The sequence below is a fragment of the Littorina saxatilis genome, linkage group LG14, assembly GCF_037325665.1.
Source record: "Littorina saxatilis isolate snail1 linkage group LG14, US_GU_Lsax_2.0, whole genome shotgun sequence".
NCBI lineage: Eukaryota > Metazoa > Mollusca > Gastropoda > Littorinimorpha > Littorinidae > Littorina > Littorina saxatilis.
Genome location: NC_090258.1, coordinates 32,252,579 through 32,265,434, shown reverse-complemented (window position 1 = coordinate 32,265,434; position 12,856 = coordinate 32,252,579). Strand labels below are relative to the sequence as shown.

The following is a 12,856-nucleotide window of genomic DNA, read 5'->3' as shown; positions in this document are numbered from 1 at the left end:
ATTCATATCTTGTTTGAATTTTGTTGTCATGGTTATTACATTCAAATTTCACAGGCAGATAGACAGACTTACCTTTTCAGCAAAAATATTGCCAACTCTGTGGAAGCAGTGACTGCTCTCTTCCAAAATCTTGGTCCTGATGTCCATCGTCTGTTCACACACACAACATCCATGAAATCAGAGAGTCCTTACACTCAAGAATTAACAACTTCACAAAGGTGTGACAGAACTACTGCAGTTACACAATTATCCCCGAGTACGCAGTAGGAGGGTCCAGCAGACTTTAATTGTGTGTCTGTGTATCTGTCTGTCTGTCTGTCTCGACTTAACAGCTTATTGCTGGGAAACTACTGGGCGCAGTTCGTTCAAAAGTTGATACACTAACTTGATAATAGGTCCGATTGATCGTATTAAAACTTCATAATGTTACCTGGGACCTAAATGCCCCCAAAAACACAAAAGTTCTTGACGGTTGGACGAATTCAATCGGAGCGACAGCCAGCCATTGAGCTGATATAACAGCCAAACGCGTGCGTCATGAAAAGCATGCGTATCGCATGCGAGATGCGAGCAAGCCAGCCAGCGGGTGGGGATTAATTTGGTCTCGGCAAAGAAACTACAGTGCAGGTTTGGTCTCGGTGAGACTGAAAGAGAGACAGAGAGCACGAGAGAGAGCGACAGGGACACTGTGTCAGTGATTCAAGGTGGTGGCTTGGTGGCCAAAGGGATCCGGGTTCGATTCCCGGCATGGGCGGTCTATTTTTAAAAAAATTTTTAATTCTTGTTTACTATTGTTTATTATGAACGTTTTAATGTTTTATTTTACTCAAATAATTTTTTTAATTGTGTAAAATAAATAATTTTTATTTTTTATTTTTAAATCCACGTGCACAAGACAAAAACTTTCATACTGGGGGAGCGAGCCAGTCTGAAGAGTACTCGGGTCCAGCGCCAGCGTTTTTTTTTGTGTACAGATTGCAGACTACGTACTGCCAAATTTGGTTTGGGGAAGGCCCATTTTAAGACCTCCAGGATGTAAGACTCCCTCCCTTTTAACTTAAGACCTTGTTTTCTCACAATTTCTGTTCATAGCTTCTGAATATTTACCCCCATTTTAAGACTCCCTCCCTTTTAACTTAAGACCTTGTTTTCTCACAATTTCTGTTCATAGCTTCTGAATATTTACCCCCATATTAAGACTCCCTCCTTTTTAAGACCTAATTTTCTGAGATGTTTGGAGGTCTTAAAACAGGAGGTTCCACTGTATATAGATTGGGGTTACCTGCATATCCAGAGCTCGCTTGTCGTAGTTTGCAAATCGGTATTGTATTAACCAAGTAGCAAGAGGAATGCATCTAACAGTCACAGCAACCACTTAAAGCTGTAATGACACTATACCAACAGCTTGATTTTGATACGAAAACCTGCAAAACGTAACCAAAACTGGCTAATTGGCTGAATATTGTTTTCCGCCATTTTTAAACAGTAACCCATAAGAAATATTTAAAAAATTGCGGTCAATACCAATATTGCATATGAATAATATGATATACCCTGTGATCAGTCATAACTGATCTCGAGCTTAAGATAACTGCTCTGAATTTACACAATGTGGGTGACTCACATCTTCGCCGTAAGACCTGACGATCTTGGTGTAGGCTATCTCGGCCTGGTTGTCCTCCTGCTCCCACATCTTCTCCACCAGCACCAGGTTCTGGTGGCGGCAGTACTGAAAACACTCATTTCAACTCCAGTTATTACAAACAATGTCATTATCATTTTCACTTTATTGTCCCATTCCTGGGAAACTTGGGTTGCTTCCTCCTAGTGGAAAGCTAACAGCAACGGACTCGGAGAACAAGGTCAGTCTCGAACTGTGTAAAATGTCATATTTTGGTCCAAAATACAAACAACGTATATTACCTTACCTTACCATATCGTACAACGGACGCACACACATACAGGCATACACTAACACACACACAGACATGCACACACAGACACAGACACACACCCACACACACCTGGATGAAGAGGGAGAAGGCAATGGGCATGGTGTGGATCATCATGTAGAACTGGCTGGGTTCCTGGTTGTCGCGCAAGTGAAGCAACACTGTGTACACTGTGGGCAACAAATCAACACACAACTATAACAACTTTCTGTAACACTATCAGGTATGTTGCTGGATTATTTTATTTTATTTTATTTATTTATTTATTTATTTTTTTTTTTTTTTTTTTGGGGGGGGGGGGGGTTATAACACTAAGGACTGCCTTAAACTTTCGAAACTTTGACAGCCATTATCCCCCCACCTTCTCCCCCCCCCCCCCCCCCTCTGCCCAATGCAGAGATCAGCAAATCTGCTGCAATCACAGGAACTTTACCATGACATGAAAGAAGCTTCAGCCTTTCACTAAATTAAAATGGCAAAACACTGCACTATGCTATTCTCATTGGAGTCATGTCACTGTCAATCAAGGTGAAAGAGATTCAGGTTTAAAATATTCAGATCACAAAAAGCAAGCACAGAACAACAGATGATGGTCATTACAGATGCATTGACTATAAACAGAGTTGACAGAGACTCCATTCTATTATAAATAGCACTGCTTCAAGAACAGAACTTTACTCTTCTTCAATATACATGCACTTTTTTCATCAGTATTTTACTTTTCTCTCCTTTCTCCACAGTTTTACATGTAAATCTCTCAATCAAGGGGTTAAGACACAGGTACAACAGCAAATACTGCATCTCATTCATCTCTACATAAACATACAAGATGAAATTCAGACTTCATTTACTCAATCAACATAATCACTTTCAGCATATCTCTGCACTGACAAATGGAAACAGACAAACAGTACAAACACTATCAACCTAATACTACACATCACTCCCCCTCTCACACACACACACACACACACACACACACACACACACACACACACACACACTATCAACCTCCGTAGTATATACACCACTCACACAGACATCCACTTCTCTCACCTAAGTCAGTGTCCCCGCTTTCAATGGCCTTGTTCAGGGAAGGCTGAAGCTGGCCCATTTTGAGCAGCAGGGGAACTTGCTCTGATGCTCGCGGTTCATAGTCCAACAACTGCACACACAAAACACACATCTCTTTAGTACATTAGAAACCTAAACTCACTTTGTCATCAATCATCAAGAAACTTACCGTATTTGACAGATTACAAGACGCACCGTTTTATAAGCCGCACCCCAGACTTTTAAAAAAAAAATTGGGACGAGCCACGTATAGGCCGCGTCACTATATTAGCCGCCGTCGCAAAAAATATAATCAGATCGTGTCAATCAATCAAAACAACCAGGCAAACGAAAGTACGGTATTTGGCGAAATCGGCTCCGAGAATAAACAAGGGTAACAAAGAAGAAAAGTGAAAAAGTTTGAAGAAAAATATCACACACACAATTTGTAACCAACACACACATGTAGTCCCGCCCGGAATAAGCTTTTTTGGGATGATTTCGAGCAGACGAAAACACAACATGGCGGCTCTCGCTCCTCCAACTATCGCGAGACACAAAAAACCGAAATCTCGTGCGCGCGAGATCCTGATACATCCGGTGTTTCTCTGTACACTATCTTGTCACGACGACTTGTTGACAAACGAAGATTCGCGAAAGAAAGAGAAAAGCGCCGAGTCTTGAGTAGAGAGCTAATAAAGTACCGGTAATCGCTAATCGAGCGAAATAAAAATCCACGGCGACTTCCATTAGGTGAATGCTATTCAAGTTTGGGTAACGTTTTAGCCGCATCTTTTTATAAGCCGCAATGCGATTTTTTTTTTTTTAAAGTCGCGGCTTGTAGTCCGTCAAATACGGTAGTTAGCCTGACAGCATGTTGCTAAGGAACCTTCACAACAAATAGTACTGACACTGACAGGAAATAAGACTACTAAACTTGAAAGGAACAAAACCGCACAAACCTATACACGAAGAAGCTTCTTCATTCTTCTTCTTCGTTCATGGGCTGAAACTCCCACGTTCACTCATGTTTTTGCACGAGTGGGGTTTTACGTGTATTACGGTTTTACCCCGCCATTCAGGCAGCCATTAGCAGCTTTCAGGGGACACGAAGAAGCTAACAGCTTTGACGGAAAAAAAAGACCATGACAATAACAACCTGCTGAACTTGTCAGAGACAATAACAAACTGACCTTGAGAAAAAACACCAACTGACCTTGACAGCAAGCTGCCTACGACCATGTTCTAGAGCCACGGAGGCGATCTCGGAGAAGGAGACGCCAGGACGTTCCAGAAGTTTCTGCGAGATGACTCTGGCCAGCTGTTCCTCATCCACGTGTTTCTGCTGTACCTGGAAGCAGGTAGGTATCGCTGTGTTCACTCCGTCACAGTACAATGACTTTCATTGGTGATTGCAAAAGAAATATAAATTTCACAGAGAAGTCTTTGTATAAGTTAAGCTCCACAACAACAAAAAGACAGACAGACAGAAAGAAACAATGTACAAACAAACACCAACAGTCAAACAGACAGACACAAGTTACCCGTTACAAGAGACAGAGACATTTTTTTTAAGCAACTGCCATGCTTTGAACGTCTTTCTCAAGGCAGTGATATAAAAAGTTACTGACAAGGAATTTCTGGTGTGGAATGAATTTGGTTCACACAGTCATCTCCACTAATATTGGATACTAGTGGGCTATAATATGACTGGCCCTCAGTAGCAATATATCACCCTGTAATATGTAACAACATCATACGTTGTAACAGCAAGACCCAGTAAGTCACTGGCCCTTGGTTTCAGGTATTTTGAAGTACTGACAGGTACCTTTGTCTAACCTAGTAATAGGTAACAATGTATTACCTTGTAACTGGTAACAGTGTCTGCATTGAAACATCATCCTATCTTGTCACAGGTCACAACGTCTCACCTTGTAACAGGCCCAGTGAGCCATGATGCGACTCTCATCCTCAGCGTCAGGTATCTTGAGGTACTGACAGGTAACTCCAGTGAGCCATGATGCGACTCTCACCCTCTGCGTCAGGTATCTTGAGGTACTGACAGGTAACTCACCTTGTAAAAGACCCAGTGAGCCATGATGCGACTCTCCCCCTCTGCGTCAGGTATCTTGAGGTACTGACAGGTAACTCCCCTTGTAACAGGCCCAGTGAGCCATGATACGACTCTGACCCTCAGTGTCAGTTATCTTGAGGTACTGACAGGTAACTCACCTTGTAACAGGCCCAGTGAGCCATGATGCGACTCTGACCCTCAGCGTCAGGTATCTTGAGGTACTGACAGGTAACTCACCTTGTAACAGGCCCAGTGAGCCATGATGCGACTCTGACCCTCAGCGTCAGGTATCTTGAGGTACTGGCAGATGAGGATGGCCAGACCAAACAGTTTTCTCAGCACCAGACGGTCGATCAACACCGGCATGGACAGGTGCTCCAGTCTGGAGAAACAGCTGAGGAAAATTCTTTGAAATCTTTCTGTTTCTTTGATGCTTTTTTTCTAAAAACTGCTCAGCCTGCCTCCAAAATTCTGTGATTTTCAAGACATTTTTCTGATCCAGGCACTGTATGCTGAATCTATAGCGTTCCACTGACTTAAAAATGTACTCTCAGTACCGACCTGAATAAATATACTCCAAACGCTATAATTATATATAATATAAATGGAATTTTATGGCCTCTCCTGGCAGCTACAACACACATGGAGCGGACATCAAAAGATTATTCCTCAACTATTTTTTGTAAAGATTTAAAAGACTATAGCTTTCCTCAGAAAATCGCAGTCACAAGATGAGTTCTTGAGCCTCATTATCTCATGAACAGGGAAGCAAGCGCTCTAAGTGCATACGACATGTGTAAGAGAGTATAAGTGAGAGTCATTCCGGAAGTCCCCTGGCACCTGAGGGAATAACAAGGATTGAAATAAACAAGCAACTTTCATCCTCATTTTTGAGCCTGATTACACACATCATGCATCACTGACTCAGGCTTAACAACTGTCCACTCCAAAAGCAAGTGTTGTTATTACTGACAAGGATACTGTGTGTAGGTCAGAGGGATGCCCACAGTATGGTGTCTCACTTGGTTTAGCACTCGCAGCATCTGACTCATGTTCACAAACGACTCAGGTCGGAAGTCCGTCAGGAAGCACTTGCCGAAAGAAGCTGCCTGTTGTGACAAAAATATGAAATGACTTACAATAATAACAAAATGCAGATAAGGGTGCCAGAATAAGCCAAGAATAGATGATGTTGGGAAATAACTCTGTCAGGATTTTCAAGCACTGTGGAAGAGTTGTGCCCTTGACAGTGAGGGAAACAACAACAATCATGTCGACAAACCAGTTAATTTAGACCTGCGATCGCTGCGAATAACTGTAACTCTGATGTATCTGTTATGCAGTGTCCAATCAACATGACGCCATTTTCTTTACAAAATATGCAAAGGTTTGACTAAGCACGCATGTTTTCTTAAACTCATATGACATCAAACAAAACACATTGTCAGAGATCATTGTGGGTCTGTGATCACCGACACAGCCAATCGCCAACTCCGATGTGTATATTTTCCAAAGAAAAGGGAATTGTATTAAGCCATAACTGCATAACATACACATCAGAGTTAGTTATTCCCTGTGATCGTTGGTCTTAACTGGTCGGCAGCCTCATTGTCAGGGGAGCAACTCTTCCCAGCACCTAAATATCCTGACAATGTTATTTCCAGAATATGTCTTTTCTGGTGGTGCTTCAAGGGGAATTCTGAAAACCAGGGGAAAATATGATGAACAAATATAGAAAGAATACAAAATTAAACAAGTCGCGTAAGGCAAAATAACAACATTTAGTCAAGCTGTCGAACTCACAGAACGAAACTGAACGCACTGCATTTTTTCACCAAGACCGCATACTCGTAGTTTCGTCAGTCCACCGCTCGTGGCAAAGGCAGTGAAATCGACAAGCCAGAATAGTGCGGTAATGGTCGCGCTGAGTAGGATAACACGCTTTTCTGTATCTCTATTCTTTTTAGCGTACTGAGTTTGTTTTTAATCCAAACATATCATATCTATATGTTTTTGGAATCACGGACCGACAAGGAATAAGATGAAATTGTTTCTAAATCGATTTCGGACAATTAATTTTTATCATATTTTTCATATTTTTAATTTTCAGAGCTTGTTTGTAATCCAAATATAACATATGTATATATTTTTGGAATCAGAAAATGACGAAGAATAAGATGAAATTGTTTTTGGATCGTTTAGAAAAAAAATGTTTTTAATGACAAGTTTCCGATTTTTAAAGGTGGTCGTCTACATTTTTGCTTCTTTTCAATAATCTTATGGTTAGATTTCGCTCAAAAGTTATGTCAGATGATAAATGAACCATGGGGGAAAAAGTCATAGAAAAAAAAATATATGTAAAAAAGGATTTTATTTTTGGGTAGCGTGACTCACGCTTCCAATATTTTGTTTTCTGTTTGCTGAGAACATGTGCTTTGCCTAAAATACTGACCAATCAAATTCATGTCACTATGCTTATAGCCACGCCCAAACAAGTGCAGCAACAGTTTGACACTGGAGCGCTGTCCACGCTTTTTTTTAAACGCACAAAATGCACGGGATTTGAGAGGAGTTTGCGCTTGGCATTTTCCAAATAAGGATATCCTACTATGAGTACTACGCTGGAATACTATAATGTATTTTCAAACGGCTACACTGGCTTCGTCTTTCCTGATCGAAAGGGGGTGTATTGTTGATATTTGTAGATAATAGACTCTGCATTTTAATGGTCAAATGGCGATTTCGGTATAAAAATGTAGACAAGGACCTTTAAATCGATAATCAAAATTTTATTTTAATCATTATTTTCATATTTTTAATTTTCAGAGCTTGTTTTAAATCCGAATATAACATATGTATATGTTTTTGAAATCAGAAAATAATGAAAAATAAGATGACATTATTTTTGGATCGATATCTAACAAAATAATTTTAATTACAATTTTCAGATTTTTAATGATCAAACTCATTGATTAATTTGTATGCCTCCAAGCTGAAATGCAATACCAAAGTCCGGCCTTTGTCGAAGATAGCTTAACTAAAATTTCAATCAATTTGGTTAAAAATTGAGGGCGTGACAGTGCCGCCTCAAATTTCAATAAAAGCCGGATGTGACGTCATCAAAGACATTTATCCAAAAAAAGAAAAAATGGTCTGGGGATATTATTTTAAAGAATGTTTATGTAATGTTTTATGAAGATCGGCCTAGCAGTTTCCTCGGAATCGATCTACACACACACACACAAACATACACACAAACATACACCACAACCCTCGTCTCGATTCCCCGTCTATGTTAAAACATTTAGTCAAAACTTGACTAAATGTAAAAACAGAAAAAAAGACAGAAACAAACACACAAACAAAACCAAATCGTCCCAGCACCCACCCTCAAGAGCTGTTTCTGTTTGGACGCCTCGAACTCGTGTCCAGCGGCCTGGATGCACTGGTTGACCGCCACGTCAAGTCGCTCCTTGATCATCCGCAGGTACTCGTCCGCCTTCTGGTGTTGTTTCTGCACAGCAAACACTTTGCTGTCAGTGAAAAGTTGATAGACGAAGTGTTGCAATGTTTTTTTCGACTAAGTTTACACTATCAGCCAGCAGGTTTAACCAGATGATGCTTTAGTTTGGGGTATTTTCAGATTTTAAGTAAAGTATTTTACCAGATAAAGGCACACTCCCCGGCTCACCATCTCAGATATGGCCAGGCTGTGTTTTGGTGCATATTCACTCGATTTTGTTCCTGTAAACATTACATGACACACACACACACACACACAAAATAGCACCAGACCTGATACTCTCTGTTTGCTTCATACAGCATGGCTCCTGGCTCCATGGATCCAATCTTGAAGATCTGCTCTGTCACCGCTGCACACAGAATATCAGGCATATTTCTTACTTTCATGCCACATGACTTCCCTAACACAGTAACAGTCTTCTTCTTGCAGATAAAAAACCTAATTCTCACTCATTCACTCTGTAAAGACTTCTTCATTTATGTCCTATTAGTATTACTTACTCTGTTTGCACCTGCTACTATTTTTTTCAGTGGTCCATTTTGTAAAAATAATTTGTGTCATTAGTTTTTACACATTTTTTCCACGCTTTTCTTTTCTTTCTTTTTGTCAATACAAATTAACACATGCTTACGTCAAATAAACCACTGACGACTAAAGTTTGAAAATAATGTCAAGTTCAATTTTGGTTTTAGTTTATCCATTCAAAGTAAAAGCAGAAATCTATTGAACCATGTGATGCATTTCAGATTTTCTTCTCGCTGACAGTTTGAGGCCTCCATGTTTAAGAGTGTGTGTGTACAGCCTTCCTCATATGCACGTGTGCATGTGCGTGTGTGTGTGTGTGGGTGTGCATGCGTGTGTGTATGTGCAAGCGTACATATGTGTGTGTATGTGCAAGCGTACATATGTGCATGTACTCATTCACACAAGCATTATGTGTGTGCGTGTGTGCTATTCTTTTCGTCTGTCTGACCATCTACGTCTTTCATGTGTGCATCTGTCCACATATTTTGTGTCTGCGCAACAAATAATAAATGACCATAAGATATGTTTAACTTACGTGGCACTCTCTGTAAAAACTCATGCTGTTCGTTGCCAATGATGCGCAGTCCGTCAACCTCTGGTAGTAGGTACACAGGGCACTCAAAGTTGAACGTCGCCTCAGTTAACGAATATAATGTGATAAAAAAGTAATATCCCACGACCTCCCTTCTTTGTCACTGTTATTCTTGTGAGCTGATCTAGGTCAATATTTCCTTGTGGGTGATAACTTTGACACAGCCTCGATTCATATCATCTGGACTGGGTGGCCGAGTGGTAACGCACTTGCACTCGGAAGCGAGAGGTTGCGAGTTCGACCCTGGGTCAGGGCGTTAGCAATTTTCTCCCCCCTTTCCTAACCTTGGTGGTGGGTTCAAGTGCTAGTCTTTCGGATGAGACGAAAAATCGAGGTCCCTTCGTGTACACTACATTGGGGTGTGCACGTTAAAGATCCCACGATTGACAAAAGGGTCTTTCCTGGCAAAATTGTATAGGCATAGATAAAAATGTCCACCAAAATACCCGTGTGACTTGGAATAATAGGCCGTGAAAAGTAGGATATGCGCCGAAATGGCTGCGATCTGCTGGCCGATGTGAATGCGTGATGTATTGTGTAAAAAAATTCCATCTCACACGGCATAAATAAATAAATCCCTGCGCCTTGAATATGTGCGCGATATAAATTGCATAAAATAAAAATTTAAAAAAATTAAAAATCCCTGCGCTTAGAACTGTACCCACGGAATACGCGCGATATAAGCCTCATATTGATTGATTGATTGATTATCATATTCATTTACCCTGTCTGAAAGAAATATCACATGAAATCATGGATAAGCGGAGGTGTAGCTTATGCATTATGATAATGGAGCCCTATTGTGATGAGTAACGGTGATGTACAAAACACACACACAAAAAAGGTTAAAAAAAATTGTACTTTCAGTTCTCACACTGCACAGGAGCACAGGCAGTTTATGATCCAAGATTATGAAAAAACAATTAAGTGTCAACATTTATCTCACCTAAAAAAAATATTAAAAAAATACAAACACACACATACACTTTTGGTGGTGTTACGTATGTTATGGATATATCTCCACTCTCTCTCAGTTTTCATGGGCAATCAATGAGAATAAAAGAGTGAGAGAAAGTCAAAACATTACATGTTTACAGTTTTTTGCCAAACACATATAAAACTGTCCTTTTGGTTTGGCTAAAGAGTTTTCAATACTTATAGTCTTGGTCACTTTCCTCTCTCCTATTCATGATCAACCCAGTATCCATAATAAATAACAAAGGATATTTGATCCAGTATTTCTGTGGGCCCACAACCAGCAGAAAGCGATCCCACAGAGCGACAACAGCACCGTTTCCACACCTGGAACAAGATATTTTCAAGTTTCAAAATCACACACACATCAACAGATACTCAGAAACAATAATCAATGATTTTACATTCCACAATGTAGAAATGTAAATATATATAAACTTGTATCTCCCCTACTGGAACAAAGAACCAAGAAGAACACACACACAAACACACACACACACACACACACACAGACACACACACAGACACACACACACACAGTGACACACACACACACACACACACACACACACACACACACACAGTGACACACACACACACAGACACACAGACACACACACACACACACACACACACAGACACACACACACACACACACACACACATTTCTGGTGGTTTATTATTTGGAAAAAGTCAGTATCTCCACTCTCTCTATCTACCCCCTCTCTCATTTTTAACAAAGACAGTGTTGTTGTCATGCAGGCCTCAGTATTTGATCACTGATGCATAATTTATATGACATGTTGCTCTGATCCGTGGCCTGTCCGAGCACAATAGTGTGAACACTGAAAGTTGTCAGCAGAATTGTTTCACTCAGCAGTTTTATGAGCAACACTTTCAAATCAGAATTCAGGTTTTATCATACACTCAGGGCATTACTAACTTTGATAACATCAAAGTTATCCTTATCTCAAAATGCCACACAGCACAACTCACCATGCCAACTGCTGAGGTTTGGCAGCAGTCTTGGTCTCAAACTCTCCAAAACAGTTCTGCAAAATAAATCAGCATGTGCAGTTCATTCAGAATGTAATTGCCTAAAAATACACACTTTGGCTGAACATAAACAAGTAGGAGAATAAGAAAAGAAAGAAAGATAAAAAAAATAATGAATGAATTAATGAAAAGAAAGAAAGAAAGAAAGAAAGAAAGAAAGAAAGAAAGAAAGAAAGAAAGACAGAAAGAAAAAAAAGAAAAAGAAAGAAAGAAACAAAAAAGCAGGAACAACACTTTTGAAATGACTCACCAAGAGATCTGAAGACCCCATCCAGATGTGTCCCTTGCCGGTGAAGAGCACGACAAACTTGTTGTTAAATGACACGGCCAGGTCCAGGTAGTCCCCTATCTCCTCCTTTTCTGTTTTGGGATCCTGAACACAAGTGATCAAAACCTCAAAACCAAATGCATCCAGATCATCATTAAAAGATGAATAAGTTAATAACGCATATCCTCATTCTCTCTGTTATGACTCGAACACAAGTAAAACATGACCTGCTTTTCAGACTTTGTTGAGGAACAGAGTGTTCTTCCACGCGTGATTCATGTTCATTGTCTAACGAAGCTGTTAGGTTGATTGAGGGGTGCAAGTAACCCAGATAATCTTGGGACCAGTACCTCATTTCTCATGTTTGCATGCACGAAAAAGCACTTACTGCTAAAAAAAAAGAGAAAAAAAGAAGAGAAACTGAAGAAGAAAAATAAACGTTGAACCAGCAGAAGTTCCACAACTCTACCTGCTTTTGATACTGTCCCCCTTGGTCCACAATATAGAGTTCACTGCCCTTCCCCACCAGAGCGCGCACCTGTCTGTCCATCACCACAATGTCCCAACAGTTGGGAACAGCATTCAGATCTGCAACGCCACATTCAAAACACTCTACACTTAAAAACCCACTCATGCAAAAACACGAGTATACGTGGGAGTTTCAGCATATAAACGCAGAAAAAGAAGAAACCATCCCTCCAATTTGCATTTTGTGTTTGTTTGTTTGTTCGTTCATGGGCTGAAACTCCCACGGCTTTTACGTGTATGACCGTTTTTACCCCGCCATTTAGGCAGCCATACGCCGCTTTCGGAGGAAGCATGCTGGGTATTTTTGTGT

The 12,856-nt window shown here is 40.4% G+C and overlaps 1 protein-coding gene across 2 annotated transcripts in view; it reads right to left on the bottom strand.

The window, feature by feature from the left end:
* The window catches only part of LOC138947586 (vacuolar protein sorting-associated protein 16 homolog), a 38,677-nt gene that overhangs the window by 22,799 nt on the left and 3,022 nt on the right, over window positions 1-12,856 (bottom strand). For both annotated transcript variants that reach the window (XM_070319088.1, XM_070319089.1), the window contains exons 6-19: window positions 12,488-12,606; window positions 12,001-12,123; window positions 11,691-11,746; window positions 10,947-11,021; window positions 9,663-9,757; window positions 8,875-8,951; window positions 8,468-8,593; window positions 6,061-6,188; window positions 5,317-5,461; window positions 4,222-4,356; window positions 3,009-3,117; window positions 2,025-2,122; window positions 1,625-1,729; window positions 73-150 (exon numbers count right to left, since the gene is read on the bottom strand). In XM_070319088.1, coding sequence (XP_070175189.1) covers window positions 73-150; window positions 1,625-1,729; window positions 2,025-2,122; window positions 3,009-3,117; window positions 4,222-4,356; window positions 5,317-5,461; window positions 6,061-6,188; window positions 8,468-8,593; window positions 8,875-8,951; window positions 9,663-9,757; window positions 10,947-11,021; window positions 11,691-11,746; window positions 12,001-12,123; window positions 12,488-12,606 — 1,469 coding nt within the window. The remainder of the gene's footprint in view (window positions 1-72; window positions 151-1,624; window positions 1,730-2,024; window positions 2,123-3,008; window positions 3,118-4,221; window positions 4,357-5,316; window positions 5,462-6,060; window positions 6,189-8,467; window positions 8,594-8,874; window positions 8,952-9,662; window positions 9,758-10,946; window positions 11,022-11,690; window positions 11,747-12,000; window positions 12,124-12,487; window positions 12,607-12,856) is intronic.